The sequence below is a fragment of the Zingiber officinale genome, chromosome 5B (assembly GCF_018446385.1).
Source record: "Zingiber officinale cultivar Zhangliang chromosome 5B, Zo_v1.1, whole genome shotgun sequence".
Lineage (NCBI taxonomy): Eukaryota > Viridiplantae > Streptophyta > Magnoliopsida > Zingiberales > Zingiberaceae > Zingiber > Zingiber officinale.
The window spans coordinates 60,462,271-60,481,204 of record NC_055995.1 but is presented as its reverse complement, the minus strand read 5'-3'; the positions used below and the strand labels follow the sequence as shown (position 1 = coordinate 60,481,204).

At 41.5% G+C, this 18,934-nt stretch overlaps 1 protein-coding gene across 1 annotated transcript; it reads left to right on the top strand.

Annotated features, from left to right (window-relative positions):
- Positions 1-14,432: 14,432 nt before the first annotated feature.
- On the top strand, positions 14,433-16,755 carry LOC121984434 (nuclear transport factor 2-like). Its single transcript, XM_042537360.1, has 3 exons — positions 14,433-14,593; positions 14,709-14,846; positions 14,997-16,755. The coding sequence occupies exons 2-3, from the start codon at positions 14,715-14,717 to the stop codon at positions 15,267-15,269; spliced, it is 405 nt and encodes a 134-aa protein (XP_042393294.1). The 5' UTR covers positions 14,433-14,593; positions 14,709-14,714; the 3' UTR covers positions 15,270-16,755.
- Positions 16,756-18,934: the final 2,179 nt, after the last annotated feature.

Below are 18,934 nucleotides of genomic sequence, written 5' to 3'. Positions count from 1 at the left end.
GTTTGTAATTTATAGAGAACCGACAACATGATCTTCTGAGTGTGACACCACACTCCATGTTGTCTACTATATAATTAATTGAACAATTACATTTAATAAATAAATGTAGATATTGACCAATGTGATTCTTTTATTTCAACAAATAAATGTTTACAAAAGCTAGGCTTTTAGTATACACTCTAACACCCATATCCAAGAAGGCATAGTGCCTCGCCATGTTTATCCTGGAAGTCGATCTTTGAAATAGATATTTAATTAACTTCTGTAATATGGTTTAACTTATGAAGAACACATCGGTTAAACTTGGAGTAAAAATGTTAAGTATCGTTTCCAATCCAAGTTTAACTTCTGAAGGATAATTTAGATTAATAATTTTAAGCATCGTTTGCAATCCAAATTTAACTTCGGTAGAGCACATGGGTAGCTAGGATAGTTCTATGCTTGTACAAATTTTTGTACAAGGGAACTAGAACGATATTCTGAGTAGCAACCAACAAGAAAAACATGGTCGCCAGTAGAGAACTCCAGGGGTCTACGTCTCCGATCAACAAAACTCTTCTGGCGGTCCTGTGCCTCTGACATCCTCCGTCTAATAGTGCGGATAAACTCTATCTCCTACTGAGCTCTCTGAGGTCCTAACAGCTGGGCCTCCCCAACCTCCTCCCAGAGGGTGGGTGTCTGACAATGCCTACCATACAACACTTCAAACGGTGCCATCTGGATAGCCGAATGATAGCTGTTGTTGTGGGCAAACTCAACTAATGGTAAATGATCCTCCCAGCTGCCTCCAAAATCCAAAACGCAAGACCTCAGCAAGTCCTCTAAAGTTTGGATGGTCCGCTCTGGTTGTCCATCTGTCTGCGGATGGAAGGTTGTACTAAATCGAAGTTGTGTGCCCAATGCCTGCTACAAACTCTACCAGACTTGGGACGTGAACTGTGGGTCTCTATCCGATATAATATTCAACGGCACACCATGCAATCTTATGACCTCTCTACAATACAGCTCTGCCAGTCGATCCAGAGAGTCGGTCTTTCGAATCGCTAGAAAGTGTGCGGATTTAGTTAATCGATCAACGATTACCCAAATCGCATCATGGCCTCGTCGTGTCCTAGGCAATCCCACCACAAAATCCATAGTGATGTGATCCCATTTCCACTCTGGAATCGGAATCCTCTGAAGTAATCCGATAGGTCTCTGGTGCACAGCCTTCACCTGTTGAAAGACAAGATATCTAGCTACAAATTCTGCGATGTCTTTCTTCATTCCATTCCACCAATAGGAACACCTCAAATCTCGATACATGTGGGTCCCCCCTCGGTGGATAGCAAATCGAGAGTAATGAGCCTCCTGAAGTAACTCCTCCCTGACCGGGTGAGATGGAGGTACGCATAATCGGCCTCAGAAATATATAATACCCGCGTCATCTTGGGTGAACTCTGTTTGCTGCCCGGAAGCTATCTGGCTGCCAATGGATTGTAAGTGCTGATCCCTGGCCTGGGCCTCTCGGATACTCGTCCTGATCGACGATTGAGCAACCATGGTAACCAGAATACCCTGCTCTATCCGTCCTTGCTCCTCATGGCCCAACTCGGAAAAACCCTGAATCAAGTCCGTGACTAAAGCTCGGTGGCAAGCCAAAGTCCCTCTGGACTTCCGGCCAAGTGCATCGACAATCACATTAGCTTTCCCCGGGTGGTAACTAATGGTACAGTCATAATCCTTCAGGAACTCCATCCATCTACTATGGCAGAGATTAAACTCTTTCTATGTGAAAATATATTTGAGACTCTTATGATCAGTGAGAATCTCAAATATAATACCATACAGGTGATGCTGCCAAATTTTTAAAGAAAATATAATGGAGGCCAACTTCGGATCATGTACTGGGTAGTTCTTCTCATGCTCCTTCAACTGAAGAGAAGCATAAGAGACTACCCTGTCGTGCTGCATCAAAACAGCACCCAACCCCTGCAGAGATGTGTCGGTGTAGAGTATGAATCTATCCTCTCCGGAAGGCAAAATCAAAACTGGTGTCGACACTAATCTCCGCTTCAGCTCTTGGAAGCTGGTCTCACAGGCTTCTGTCCAAGTGAATTTCACGCCTTTCCTGGTCAAGCGTGTCAGCAGCATAGAAATGCGAGAGAAACCTTCGATGAACCGTTTGTAATATCCATCCAATCCCAGAAACTACGGATCTCCTGAGCTACTTTCAGCTGCTTCCAGCTGGTGACAACCTCGATCTTCTGAGAGTCTACGGAAATACCTCGGCTAAAAACCATGTGACCCAGAAAATCGACTGAAGATAGCCAAAAGGCACATTTGCTGAACTTCGTGTATAGACGATGCCCTCGAAGAGTCTCCAAGACTATGCGAAGATGTTGTGCATGCTCCTCCCCAGAACGCGAGTAGATCAAAATGTCATCAATGAAGATGACAACGAACCGATCTAGATACTCTAGAAATATGTAGTTCATCAAATCCATAAACACCGCTGGAGCATTGGTAAGCCCAAATGGCATTACCAAAAATTCATAATGTCCATATCTGGTACGGAATGTTGTCTTCTGAATATCAAATTCTTTAACTCTCAGCTGATGATATCCAGACCGCAGATCAATCTTAGAATATACTGAGGTACCTCTAAGCTGATCAAACAAATCCTCAATCTGTGGTAAGGGATAGTTATTCCTGACGGTCACTACATTCAGCTATCTGTAATCAATGCACAACCTCAGAGTACCATCCTTTTTCTTGATAAATAACACCGGAGAACCCCATGGAGAAACACTAGGGCGAATAAATTCCCTGTACAATAGCTCCTAGAGTTGGACCTTTAGCTCATCCAACTCTTTTGACGCCATACAATATGGAGCTTTCGATGCTAGCGTGGTCCCCGGAAGCAGCTCCATAGCAAACTTCACTTGCCTTCTAGGAGGCAACCCTGGTAGCTCATCTAGAAATATGTTCGGATAATCTCGGACCACTGGAATGTCTGAGAACTGAGAACTACTACTGTCGTTAGTATTAATCAAAGATAAAAGAAATCCCTAACAGCCATGTGATAGCAGCTTCCAAACCTAAATCGCTGAAATGATCGATATGTCATCATCCCTGATGCCAGTGAAATCCCACGAGGGTTGGTTCAGAGGTTGGAATGTGACCACCCTCGTCTGGCAATCAACCGTGGCATGATATGCAGACAGCCAATCCATGTCAAGGATAATGTGAACTCGACCATTTCCAGCATTAATAAATCAATCATGAGTATCATATTGTCAAAGTCTAACGGGCAACCTCTGACCTCCTGTGTGACGTCCAATGTATCACCGGATGATAGGGAGATGATCAGTCGTTGCGGTTTAAGAGTAGGTAGTCTACCTATGTCCTTCATAAAAGCACTAGAAACAAAAGAATGTGAGCTACCAGTATCTATCAGCATATCAACGGATAATGCATAAAGTAAAACCATACCACAGAAAATGGATCTGTCGGCCCGCTGCGCATCCTCTCTAGTAACCGCGTGAATATGTCCAGTCTCTGGCGGTGGTGGAGGTGGTAGTGCTACCAAAGGCTACTGCATCTGAGTCTAAGCCTGCCATTGTTATGGTGTCAGGTACTGTGCCAGAGATGGATATGTGGGTTGCAACTAATATTGTACTGGTGGCTGGGGCTGCGTCTAGTACTGAACCAGTGACTGGGGTTGCGGCTGGTACTAAACCAGTGGCTGGGACTGAAGATACTGAACTAAGGGTTGAGGCTGCAAGTGATACTGAGGTCCCACGACAGAACTCTGTTGTACCATAAGGGCACTAGAATGCTCTTGTCCATGCATGCCATATACAACTACTACAAGGGGAGTTGTCCTCTACTGGCGATGCGAAGGGTGGCCTTTCAGCCCCCCTCGCTGAGCTCCAGCCTGGCTGTACTGACCTCCATGACCAAAAACTCCAGAAGTAATATGCTGAGCCTTCAGTGAACAATCTCGGCTCATGTGCACAGGCAGTTTGCAATAATAGTAAACTGACTATCCCAGGGAGCAAACTGATGTGGTGTGATCTCTGGAACCATATCGGGCACAGTGGATGTCACTAGCGAGTTATTTCCAAGTCTGCTGAGGAGGTCGGAAACGTCCTGATGAAGACCGCCTCGACTTCTGAGGCTGTCCAGATGCCCCATAAGTACCCTAACCTGGCAGACTACGACCGCTCTACTATTGTGTATCCTGTGGCTGTTGGATCTGTCCTGATGTCAGATCCGTCTGTTTCTTTTTCTTGTCCAAGTACGCTCTTTGGTGAGCTGACTCAATCATAAGAGCTCTGTCTAATGTCTCTAGGTAGGAAGAATTACCAAAATCGGCAATTTTTACTTGTAGATGTCCATCCATCCCTGGACAAATTGTAGCATACGAGATCTATCCTCAACAACTAATTCTGGACAAAATCTGGCCAACTAATTAAACTCAGCATTGTACTCTGTCACTGTGCGATTGTTCTACCGTAGACTCAGAAAATCCTGTCAGCGAGTCGTCTGATATGCCCGTGAAAAGTACCGTCCCTCAAAAGCCTCTCTGAATCTCGCGCAGGTAATGTTCTGCTCGCCTAGGATGGAGCGCTGTGTATCCCACCAGATATCGGCCTCGTCCCATAAATGGAAAGCATCCAACTCTGCTTTCTCCCACTAGGAGCAAGCTATGTAGAAGAAGGTTCGCTCCATACTCTCTATCCAGGACTGGGCCACACTCGGATCGGTCTCTCCGCGAAATAGTGTGAATCGACTTTTCATCGATTCTGCCAAAGCGGGGATCTGTGCTCGTGTCGCAACTATATAAGTAAGGTGAGTAGGGACCGCTGCGGAAACTAGCGGAACCATTGGAGCTGGTACTACAGGTGGTACCACTGGATAGGCCGGGGGAGGTATCCCCGGTACTGCTGCATAAACAGGGGCAGGTGACGCTGGTGGCACTGTAGGGTCAATATAAGTGGGCGCATCTGGAGGTGTGGTAGGTGGTGGTACCGGATGTGGAGCAACTACTACTGCTGGTGTGGGTGCCGGGTGAGCAATAAGCACCGGTGGCGGTGGTGCCTGGTACGCCATAGGCACTGGTGGCGGTGGTGCCGGGCATGCCGTAGGCACTAGTGGCGGGGGTTTCAGCTACGCAATGGGCACGACCGGAGTAGGTTTCAGGAATGCCGGTGGTACCGGTGGTGCTACCGTAAATATGGTATGAGTGGGTACGGCTGAGGTAGGTACCTCTAAAGAAACCATCGGAGTCTGGGAGCCCGACGTGCCCGCAGCACCATAAAGACTTTGTCCCTGAACGACAGGCTCAACCCCCATAGACGTCTCTAGCGACTCTATTGCCAGCGACTCCAACGTCCTCTTGTGTGGTCATCCTGCACCATGTCTCGACACAGGAATACGTGTACCTCGCCTCATATCTGTTAAATTATGACGTGAATACTACTACAAGTATCAAAATTATAAAATTAAAACATCATACCTATCTGTCGTCTGGAGATGTTCCGTCGTTGTCTAGTCCCCAAAATAACCTTTCCTTGACGAGGTCAAATAATACGTCGGAATTCTGAAATGAAAAAAATTGACGGAAATCTGTATAAATCCGAAACGGAATTCTGAACCATGAAAATCGATGGAAAGTCGTATAAAATCGAAAATACCTTGATTGACTCACAAATCCGGGTTCTAATACCAAAAGAATTGGTATTAGATTAATTTTTAAAAAAAATTCAAAATGAAAAGCAAGTATCGTAAACCTGCTCTGATACCAAAAATATTGGTATCAGATTAACTTGAAATCCATAACACATCAGGCAGGCATCGTAGACCTCCTTTGATACCAAATAAATTGGTATCAGATTAACTCAAAGATCCATAACACATCAGACAGGCATCGTAGACCTGCTCTGATACCAAAAATATTGTCACACTCCAGGAGAGTCCCTACCAAAAGAAATTTCGGCAGGATCTCCCTTGTACGGGTGACAACATGAAACTATTCTACAAAGCCCTCACAGGGCCACACATACCTTGGCCAACACGGCCGAAACATATACAATGAAATAAACAAACACCCACGCAGTTTATATAATCTCAGCCTCCGCCTGACACAACCACGTAGTTTATTTGTAACCAACCTACTCCACTACTATGATGGAAAATGCAAAACACAACAGAGAAACCTTCGCAGCGGAAAAATAAGTGGTAGACCAAAACTTGATAAAAGATCCTCGAGTACAATCCTACATCATAAGTGTATATAAATACATAACAAGGAACCAAAAGTCCAAAGAGTAGAAAATCGTCGCGAAGCAAAGTGGTGGGGGACTAGCGACTGGAACCTCCTGACAACATCAACTTGAAATGGTAATATCAACAGGGTGAGTCAAATCCTCAATGGGTATTGGGCTGACATGCATAGTAAGATATAACAACTAGTAATAAATATGAGTACAGCCTCCTGGATATATATATAAAGGAACAATGCAAAACTGAAATAAAGGGGAGAAATTGTACTAACCAAGACTTGGGTTTAAGGTAAACAAGGTCGTCATGACCGAGGAGTATCATGATCATATATGCATGTCAATCATATGCATCCACCAAATATGCAATAAATAAAGTGCAGCAAACACAAGCAATAAATGCAATCATGCATATGATGCCAATGACATGGTCACCCCTGACGTCAGTCAGCCATCTCACACATGATGGTGAGACCGAGTGGGTTGGGCTATGACAATCGTGCACTCTGCCATCACTGCTCCTGATGAGTGACCGAGTGGATGAGATGCTGTCGGAGTACACCTATCCTCCTACCCCAAATCATAAGTGGGGGAGGTCAATGCTCTCATCTCCCTAAGACAATCCAGAGGAGGAATCCTTGTCCTGCTACCACGCTATGTCACACTACCTATGAGTGGACCAACGGAGCCCTTGACAGAGCAACCTGCTGCAACACACCCTACCTAATAACAACCACTAACTTATGAGTGGTTGTGTGTGCAGATCCATGTAACTGGCAATATGCTCAACAATAATGGAGTCGACTATCGCACAACATGCAATCATGCGAAATGATGCATGACACTAAGCATGGAAATATCCTGATCCTATCCATCTCTATATAATGTGTACCAAAAGGTATATGGATCTAATAGAATATCCTAGGTACACAGGTCAGGTATAGTAGAATAAATTTAGGTCCTGAACATAATGAGGCATGGTATGCCATTACCTTAAGGACATAAAAATCAAAGGAACATGAATGCAAAAGCTAAATCAAATTCTTATTTACTAGGAACCCTAATTTATCTAGTAATCTCGGTTAGCTACATAACTCGTGTCTAATCGAAAACTTAGATTAGATCCATCGATTAACCATAATTATCAAGGCAACCACTTGGGTCTATCATTTCTAATCTTCTAGTTCCAATTTTTTGGTGTAACTACAGTAAATATAAATTCCTTCACTAATCTAATCCAATTGGTTATCTCTTCTATATTAGCATACTACAATTATCCAACATATATGAATCAGCAAAATCACTAATTCATATTTATAATTTACTACTCAACACACCCATCATTTCTGTTCTTCCAACCACCTCTCTAATAAACCAAACTAGTACATATTAACACGTTCTAACATAAATTTCTACTGTAAGTCTAATAAGAGATAAGATTTTGTTACCTTATTGCTCCTCAGTAGCGGTACAACAGTGTCAACAACGCCCAAAATCCTAGCAGCAGTGATTGTTCGCTGCTCCAGCAGCAAGTCAATGTAAGTCAAAGACTTTCACTCAAAAGTGTCAACTGTGATGGTGAATCAGAGCAGAGGGGTGGCGACGGAGATGGCAGAGACTAGGAGGAGGAAGATGATAGCCCTCAAATCCGGCCATTGGAAACCCTAAGTCAGCGCTGTCGCGGAGAGCTTACGTGACTGAATCAGGAAAAGGAAAGAGATGTGTAGGTGAACACGAGCCCTAGGCCAAATCTCCACTGCTCGGAAGGAAGGAGCCGCCGAAAAGGGGGTGCCAGCGGCCGTGGACCCAATCTAGGGCACGAGGTTGCCACAAGGAGAATGCCAGCAGAGAGGGAGAAAGGGGCAGAGGTAGTAGCGCGAGGGTCATTGCTCGAAGCGATGGGTCAGATCCGGTGGTCGATCAGTGGATTTGTGCCGGCAAGGAGGAGTCCTAGCGCTGGTGCTCGATGGTGGCGGCGGATCAGAGATTAGGGCACAGCTTGGTGGGGAAAAGAATTCGCGAGAGGGAAGACAAGCGGTGGTGGAGACGGCTAGGGCACGAAAAAGAAAGGGAAAATGTGAAACAAGGAAGAGAAGACATTGACCAGTGGTTTTGTATGCAGGGGAGAAGAGGAGGCGTCGCGAGAGGCAGCGGCGGTGGCGCGTCGGTTGGGGAAGAGAAGAAGAAGCGTCGTGGGTTAGCGGAGTCGGCGAAGGCACGGGTGAGAAAATGGAGGAAAAGAAAGAAAAAAAAAAAGAAAATTCAACTTTTCCTCGTTAAAATGGGGTAGCCTAAACAGGCATTCCCATGACCCAATATTTATCCCCGTAACCTACATCATACATCCTTCGAAAAATTTCCAGAAAATTTCCAAAAATTCCGGAAAATTCCTTTAATGTCATTCGCCTATTTAGCCTTATTATTGGGTTTCGGTATATTACATAGATTCACTTTCTAATTCATTCTCAGCTTTGGTCTTGGTTTCTTTGCTTGGTCTTGCATACAAGACAATACCTTTGTCAATTTAACTCAAGTTAGACTGTTCATGTAATTCTAATTCACAAAAAAGTTTGTTTAATTTAAGGATTAAAGATCCTTTAAAACTTTGTATGCATCTACTATTGATGTCCACAAAGAGTTTCTTGGGAAGGCGTTTAATGCATAACTTATCGTGTCACGATTCTCCAGGTTGTGTCTGATTAGATGTAGGCCATTGAGAATATCCTTTCGTCTTGCGTGCAGTTGCATGGTCGTCTCTTTAGGAAGCATTTAATATTAAATAAATTATTTAATAGTAAATCTCTTTTATTTACATTGATTTGTCGGTTCCTTCGTGCAGCTTTACCAGATGGTCCTAGAGTTCTTTTTCATTTTCATAGGGTCTGACTCAGTTCAGTTCTTCCATGGTCCGACCACACTGAATTATGTTGATTGCTTTGTAGTTTAGTTGCACCTTATTGATCATCGACGGAGTTCACTCTTTTGGTTCTATCAGCTTTCCATCAATCATTGAAGGAGTGTATCCTTTGAGTATAGTGAACCAAAGCTCAATGTCGGACTTATTCTGTTCTTCCAATAGATGAAGTTCTCCCCTTTGAACAATGGAGGGTGGATGGTGTTGTATCCTTCTTGGTAGGAGTTCGATATCTTTGCTATCAAATAATAAAAAAATAAAAATTCTAAGACTCTCGTCTTGAGATTAGTAGTGAGGGATAAAGCATAAAATATCACTTAAAATTTTAACAAAAGACTTTAAAAAAAAAATAAAAACTTTTTAAATTTTCTCGAAAAATAGTTAAGTAATTTCAGAGCAACCTTGCTTTGATACCTATTGAAAGATCAAGAGGGAGCGATAGAGAGGGGGTGAATATTGCTCCTTTAAAACTCTTTTCTTTTCGTAAAAGACTTGTCGAACAAATATCAAAGCGGCAACGGAAAATAATACAAAAGACTCAAGTGGTTACTTGGTTCGGAGCCTATGTCAACAACTACTCCAAGACCCACGATCCTTGATCGCACCGTTGGGTAATTCACTATAATCTTTCTTTCTAAAACCTCTGGAAAGAGGCAATTCATAAAATGAATAATATAAGATAGTAATAGCCTATTATCTTATTAAAATTAAGTACAATATAAGCTATATAAAATTATACCGATAAGGAGTAGATGATTAAGCATGTTGGCACTTCTTTGTGTAGCAACTTACATGTGGATTTGCGTCACAGAATAGTTGAGTCACAAGTAGAATAAGATAGAGTGATGTTCAAAGAGTTGTATCAGCTCGGTGCTCGAGGCTTACATTTATAGGCGTTGATCGGTCGACTGAAAAATTATTCGGTCGACTAATCTGTTTGGTTGATTGAACCACCTATCGGTCGATTGAACTCTTTTCTCTTCTTCTTTGCTGAGATTCGATCTTCAGGTATTTATGATCTTTAATGGTTCGATCGAACCATCACTATGTTCAGTCGATGGAACAGTGAACTTTCCTTGTTCACTGAGATTTGTATTAAGTCTTCATTAATGCAGTGATCGTTCAGTCAACTGATCCCTGGGTTCGGTCTACCGATTAGCTTAGCTTCCTTCTTTCCTTTGGCTTGAGTCTGCTCTCTGCCATGTCATCATGGTTCGGTCAATCGATCCCTATGTTCGGTCGATCGATCAAGCTGAGTCAACCTGTTTTGGTCAATCAATCCTGGTGTTCGGTCGACCAATAAACTTCGATCGACCAATAAACTTCGGCTCCTGCAAAACAGAGTTAGAACGAAAACTCTTACAAAACAGAGTTAGCACAGTAATATGAATAATAGTAAAATACATGAGTAGTAATAGATAGTAAAACTGTCTTGATTTCAACTTGGAAACCTTCCCGGTTTCTTCAGTTGGATTAGTAACCTAGAGTTTGTTCCTTCCCGGAACACGTCCTCACTGTCGCTCTTCTCCAGTTGCTTAACTCAACCTACCTGCCAAACATTAGTTCTCCAGACTTGTTTGGGCTTTGCCGCTTAGAATCGGATCAACCCACCAGGACTTTCCCTTGATCTTCGGTCCTCCAAATCTATTGAGCTTCCCTACCAAGTGTCCGGTCCTCTTGACTCACTTGGACTTTCTGCCTGGCTTCCACGATCTATTAAGTCTTTCTTGATTAGTCGTGACTAGAGATTTCCTGGTTGAATAAACAACCAACACACTTAGTCAACTTATTAGATCACAACAAGATTTAACTTAAACCTTTGACAACATCAAAACTCATATTTGATTTTGGTGCACCCTACACCAACAGATGGATCAAATGATCTCAAATTGACATGAAACCAACTCCTATGTGTTCGTCAAGTTCTCCTGATTATATCCATACCATCAAACATTAATTTGATCTAATATATTAAGAGTAGTGATTTTTTGAACACGAATATATTTGAAAAATTCAATTTATATTATAAAATCACTAGTCTTAATATATTAGGCCAAATTAATGTTTGAGTGCATGCATGAATATAATCAGGAGAACTAGATTAACATGTAGGAAATGATTTCATGGCAATCTAAGAATGTTTAGTCCATCAGACGAATTTTCCAAAAAATAGCTGATGGACCAAACGTACTCAAATTGACATGAAACCAACTCCTTTGTGTTTGTCTAATTCTCCTGATTATATATATATCCTCACATATCAATTTGACCAAATATATTGGGAGCAGTAATTTTTTGGATACGAATATATTTAAGAAATTTAATTCGGGTTCAAAAATTCACTACTCTTAATTTATTAAGTTAAATTTATATTTGAGGGCATAGATAAAATTAGGAGAATTAGCCGAATAAATAAGAACTAGTTTTATGGTAATTCGAGATCATTTTGTCTATTAATCATTTTGTCCAAAATTAATTTTGATAAAAAATAAATAAATCAGTCGACTGATTTTAAAATCAGTCGATTGATTTATTCAAAATTTTAAAATTTCGACACAGAGAAAATCAATTCAACTTATAAGAAATATCAATAGACTGATTTTTAAATAAAAAATCAATTCAATTGATTTTTTATCAATCGACCAATAGGAATAACATAGAAAGTGGGTATATAATTTAGTCATTTTAAAATTACCCTACATGATTTAATAATTTTAATACTTTACCTATACAGTTCCATAAAAAAAAACTGATATTATTGAGGTTTTGGAGACATCTATGCCATGTGACAGTGCAAAATGGGACATGGACATTAGGTTCAAGCGACGAGTTCAACAACTTCGACTGACTTTTCCACGTGGGTTCGGTGATGAATAATTTAGCAACAAAAAGAATTTTAGATTTGTTATGAGACAAATTCTCATGAAAGAGCATTTCAGTAGTTACACTTTGGAAAGGAAAAAAAAAACCTTTATAAAATTAACTTATTGTGTGCATTTTGATTAATACAATTTTACGTGTGCTTCAGTATATAAGTTGCTGACATGTATTTTTGAATCTAAATTTGTATATCTGTGAAATTCATATCAATATTGTTGGTGAATTATTCTCATTCCCTAATTATTTGCCCCATAAATTAAAGCGGAGACGACGATCTCACATTTTTCAGTAATCAACGATCGATCGTCACCTCCTCACATCACAGAGCAAGCCGCTGATGGATCCTCATAGCAGAAGTAGGTATCGTTGTGGGGCACATGGCAGCAGATAGGAATGCCGTAGGCCACTAGCCTCCCACCGGAGCAGCAGCACTGGCAATCTCGTCCGTGGCATGGCCAGCAGCACCACGGCGGTGGAGGAGACGACGCCGCATTCACATCGTCGATAACTTCCACGCTCTCAATAACCTTCGAGCCCTTGCTTTTGAGCTTCTTGGAGAGCTTCTTAGGATCGAACCGCCCGATGACCGTCACCTTCCTACTGGCCTTGTCGTAGGATATGATCTTCATAAACTCTGCTTCTCGACTGGACGCTGCCATGCAAAAAATATATATATATATTAATCATCGCAAAAACTTAATACAATTTGAGAGTAACATAATGAAAATCATTAGTTGCCTTGGACGTCGGATAGGATCTTTCTTAAATGCTTTGGGCAGTCGAGGTCAACTTTCAAGATCAAGGTCGACATCTGCCGCACAAGATTTGGTTTGTGATATATGAAAAAAATAGAACATAAAAAACGAGAAGTAACTCAGGGAGAGGAATTATATTGCTCACCTTGTTGGCTGCCATTATCGCTTCAGGTATCCTCCACATCCCATGGAGAGTTAGAGATCCATGGTGTATATATATATATATATATATAGTCAGATATAAGCAACGCGTTTTTCCGGTTAATTATTAAGATCTAACTGGTCGAGTAGAAAGTATTGTAGGGATGGCGTCCATTCGCTGAGTTTACCAACTTGAGTCAGTTGGGTGCATGCATGTGAAGTGATTGATAGTTTTAAGCATGCAGAATGGACATTATGGTGTTAATTAGTAGGACTTGGTGATTACGCAACACGGTTGGAGTATTTGTATAGCCGATGGCTTCTGCGGGTAAATAGGTTCGGGAAATACGGATTATTCCATGAGCAAAAGACAGTGTTTGCTTGACAGCTGAGTTTACCCAATATGGTTTGTTAAAGCCAAAACTAGTTAGTTGCATTGAGTCTGAAAGGGCACATTCAGTTTAGTTTCTTAGCACCGTTCCATTGATGTCATCAATTGGATCAATTTAGTTTGATCAATTTGGCAAATTAATCAAAGATGGGCTGACTGAGTTGACTTGCTCAATTCAATCGAGCTTTTAGATCATTATTTGGTTAATTGATATGATAGAATAGTTCTATCGGCTATAATCCATTCGGGGCAAGTTTAGTAAAAAAATGTATTCAATCTAGATCCATTATAAAAAAAAATTAATCTGTTGTGATATTTTCTTGGCGACACTTAATTTTTAGTGTCATTATAGACATCTTATAAGGACACTTATCAATTTATTTTTTAAAAAATAAATATCAAATTAGACTATTTATCATGTTTAATAAATGTTAGAATTAATCTATTAATAAAAATTATAAAATTAGTTAAACTCCTAAACCTAATTACTTGTCTTCTCCTTCTTCTCTTTTCCGCACATAGCCCGTCGTCACGAAGCTTTTCCTTTTCCGCATACAACTATCTGTTATGAACCGCAAGTGTACGGTTACGTCGTCAGTAATAAAGAAAGATATCGTATCCACAGGGACTGTTGATTAAGCACTAGTTAACTTTGCATGGCGAATTATCTAGACAACACTACAAGAAAAATCCTCATAGACATCGGTGGAACAACAACGATTTTAAGCAAAAACCGATGTCTTTGAGTATTTTACATCGGTTTATTCAAAAATCGGTGTCTATAAGCGCAGATTTTCGCTCATAGACATCGGTTTTTAAGCTGATGTCTATGAGCGCCTTTTTTCGTTAATAAACACCGATTTTAACCACGGTTTTTAAAATCCGGTGTCTATGATATAATAAAATAATTTAATTTTCCCACCAATACTTAGCCGAAATTTACAACACTTCACTCTTCTCTCCAAACCTAAACCTATATCGCGCCATCCACCGTATATCGTCGCCTCATCTCCCTCTTCCCCTTCCTTGATCGACGTCCCTTCCTCTCCCGATCAGGATCAACACAAGACACCCTTACTTCTCCGTCCAACCACACCGCATCTCCTCCAACTCCTCCCTTTGCTTTCTTCTTCTGCAAGAGTTTCTCTTCTTTCCTTTCCTCTTCTTCATCGTCTTCTACTTCCGTCGATCCGGCTGTGGCGGCACCTGATGGCGGCCGATCGAGCTCTGTCTACCCGCGCATGTGGTAATGTTTCTTGATTCATGCTAGATCGCGGTTTTCGCTTTCTTTCTGTTCGATCGCGTGGACGAATGTAGTTGTTGTTTGATTTCTGGGACCTGAATGCCGGATTTGGTGGTAGGTTGGCATGGCTTTCGCGAATCAGTACTACCAGATCCTTGCCAGTTCCCCTCAGCTTCTCTTCCGCTTCTACAAAGAGGGAAGCACGCTCAGACGGCTGGATCATCGGGGCGAAATGATTTCCGTCACCGGCATGGATGTAAGATGCCTTGTTTAGTTGTCTTCATTCATCTCGTACTTTTATTCTCAGTGCCGATTCTTTATTTCTTTCGGTCTTTTATTATTTGTTATTGTAAGATCCACTGATTGGGTATCTTCTATTTGGTGGTGCTTGGTGAATGACGGAAAGGCAATCAAGGAGAAGCTTCTTTCCGTTGACTATAGCGAGTACAGGGCGGAGATTAAGACAGTGGACGGGCAGAAATCGATGAATGGCTGTCTTACTGTTCTTGTGGCGGGGTATCTCACCGGGAAAGATGACGGCAAGAAAAAATTTGCTCAATTTTTTATGCTGGCCCCTCAGGATAAGGGATACAATGTTTTGAATGATATATTTCGTCTTCTTGCTCCTGAACAGGGTATTATTTTGGACTTGAAAGTAGCATATTATTTTGGGCTTTAAACAATTACACTAAAATGATTTATCTCTGGGTAAATGATCACAGGCTACTGAAGTCGCTACTGATCCTTTCCTCATCTTTGACGGTTTCATCTTCTTGATCTTTTGATTACAAGTATTAATTGAATGATGCATGCAATGTGTTTGATGAATTTCCTCAAACACTACCCTGACTTGATTTTATCATTTTTGTTTGCATGATTCTCTTGAGTGGTAAATGCTAGTTACTGTCGCTTGTGGTATCAATTCTAGTTTGCCCCTAACACAATTTCATATGCCAATAGTAGTTTTTGTGGTTGTTGTTGTTGTGATGCAGCTCAAGATGCGGCTATGAGGCTACTTGTGAAATGACACTTCCACCAAAATCACATGAACAAAGAAAATCCGACAGATTTAGTTCATTTAAGATGCAGAGAGGCTGTTATACCCATCAACAAGATGAAATGATGACATTTAACTTTTCCTTATAAGATGAAATATTCTAGTTGGTTGGCTAGTTATCCTGAAGTGTCGTGTTAATTTTAATTAATTAGATAGTTGAAACTGGAAGGGTTTAAAGAAAACTTATTGGTGTGTTATGGAAGAGTCTTGACAAAATGAAATTTCTCAAGTTAATGGGATATTTTACTAGCTCACTGTTGACTCAGTTAATACCCTCAGTAACACCGTGTCAACCTCATGCCAAAGAATTTTGCCCATTGTTCCAATTCCATGTAGAAAATTAAATCATGGGTCATCTCAACAGGGAATGTGAAGACTATTATAGCTAAGCAAATCATAAGAGAAGAACATATTTTCTGACTATAATAAAAAAAATACTAAAACTAATGCTTGTCATTGCACCATATGTGTGAAGTTTATTATCCTGCTGTTCTTTTATGAGTGTGTGATCATATTTTCAACTTGGTATATGAAAAAACTACATGGTTGCATTTCCTATTTTCATATGATTGAATGCATGACATAAGTTTTTACTTTAAAACTAGAATAATAACTTTTTGCTTATATATGTTTATGGCATTTCCTCTGCATTCATTGTTTATGGTTAAGTTATTTTCAATTTTTTCTCCTTTATTTCTCAATTAGTCTATGAATTTTGGTTTTTGTCATTTCTCAGTTTTATGTATGAATTAAGCATGTTTAATTGTCAAAAAAAAAATCCTCTTTTCTTTAGTGTGTTTATGTTATTCAAGAGCCATGTATATATTGTCTTTATTAGTGATGTGAGGGTATGCAGCCAAGAGGAACATGTATTCTTCAATTTTATTTTAGCATGCATTTGATCGAAAAGTATTGTGGCATTGTTAAATTATTACATAATTTATTGCAGAATATTCACCATGCTGGTCAACCAATGCCTGGTGAGGAGCAAGAAGATATAGTCATGACAAGTACCTAGAATAACCTATTAAATATGAAGTGCCCTTTAATAGGAAAGCCTGTTACAGAATTGCAAAATCCTGTCCACTGGTAAAGTAGTGCTTCACTCTTTACCAAAGTTTTGTAGTAATATTTTTATCTAATATAAATTAATATTCCCTAATTTTTTGTTTGTTAGTAATGAAAGATAAAAACATAACGGTCAAGTGAGATTGTTTCATATGTACAAAGCCATTTTTTTTCTTTGTGAATGAACAAATATTAAACGGTTCACAAGTTAACTAAAAACAACTATTTTAAGTGAACTTCTTTCTTAAAATGCAGAGCTTGGTTTCCTTGGAAATCATGTTCCTTCTTGAACCATATTCAATTTGGCATGAGTCCTTATTTGATTAGTTGTGAACTATGAATTTGTGTGCTTTGTAGAATGCAATGTGAGATATGTTAATGTCGTAGACAACATTCCATAGCTTTCTACTTATATTTTATTCTAACAACTAAAAAAAAACCTTTTAACAGATTCTGTTGATTCAATTGTTCATGTTCCTTGTGTTAGGACCTTCGAATGCGGCTAGAGGGGGGGGGGTGTGAATAGCCGACCACAATTTTGCGTTTCTTTCTACAAATCGAGTTAGCGCAGCGGGAAAATAACAACAGAAACGAGAACGAGAAGATCAAACCTTAGATGCAGCGATGTAACGAGGTTCGGAGATGATACTCCTACTCCTCGGCATGTCCGTAAGGTGGACGAAGCCTATCAATCCGTCGGTGGATGAAACCCCGGATAACCGGCTAATATGAACTCCTTCTGGGTGGAGAAACCTCACCACAAAGTCTTTGCAACAGCAAAACAGAGGAGTACAACAATAGAGGAAACAAATAAGAACAATAGAAATTGTAAACACACTTGCTTGCCTTCTCGTCGGAGTCCGTTGATGAAGCAGCAGCTTCACGGCTCCTGTAGCTAGAAAACCAGCACGAAGCTCACGCGAAGCTTCAGCAAACCGAGAGCTCAGCAAAGCTCAAGAGGAAGAAGAAGAATTAGCAGAAGCAGCTCTTCCAAAATGTTGTCTTCGTTCTTCACTGTAGAGGCCTTATATCCTCTGGTATCTCCCTGCAACCCGCGAAGAAGAACAGACGAAAACAGACGAAGCAGAGATAGCCGTTGTGTCGCAACGGCTAGGGCCTGGACCGATCAGGCACACACCTGATCGGACCAGGAGTGTTGTGATCGGTCTTGGGACCGATCAGGCCTTAGGCTGATCGGTCCCCAGACCGATCAGCCAACTCTCACAGAGAGTTGGCCTCGTCTCTGATCGGTCTATAGACCGATCAGGACTCAGGTGGATCGGTCCACAGACCGATCCTCTCTCTTTCTTCTCCCGATCTTCTTCGCTTCTGATCGTTTCCTAATTGGTCTGGTGACCGATCAGATTGCTTACAGTGAGCCACTGTTTGGTTACTGATCGGTCACCAGACCGATCAGAAAACCCATAGTATCACTGGATCGGTCTGCTGACCGATCCAGGTTTAGAGCTCCCAGCCCTAAACCCTACCTAGTCCGGAGAACGAGCTACCGAGCCCTCTCCGACTTCGTCCTGTTAAGAGAACGAGCTACCGAGCCCTCTCTGACCTAGTTCGGAGAACGAGCTACCGAGCCCTCTCCGACTCCATCCGGTCCAGAGAACGAGCTACCGAGCCCTCTCTGACCTAGTCCGGAGAACGAGCTACCGAGCCCTCTCCGACTCCATCCGGTCTAGAGAACGAGCTACCGAGCCCTCTCTGACCTAGTTCGGAGAACGAGCTACCGAGCCCTCTCCGACTTCCACGTCCAGTCCAGAGAACGAGCTCCCGAGCCCTCTCTGACCTAGTCCGGAGAACGAGCTACCAAGCCCTCTCCGACTTCCCATGCCAAGTTTCCATACTTGGACTTTTCCCGTGCCAAGGTCCCTGCTTGGACTTTTCCGTGCCAAGTCTCCATACTTGGACTTTTCCGTGCCAAGTCTCCATACTTGGACTTTTCCGTGCCAAGTCTCCATACTTGGACTTTTCCCGTGCCAAGCTCCCTGCTTGGACTTTTCCGTGCCAAGTCTCCATACTTGGACTTTTCCCGTGCCAAGTCTCCATACTTGGAATTTTCCCGTGCCAAATCTCCATACTTGGACTTTTCCGTGGCAAGTCTCCATACTTGGACTTTTCCCGTGCCAAGCTCCCTGCTTGGACTTTTCCGTGCCAAGTCTCCATACTTGGACTTTTCACCAGATGTCTGGTCAACCTTGACCTATCTG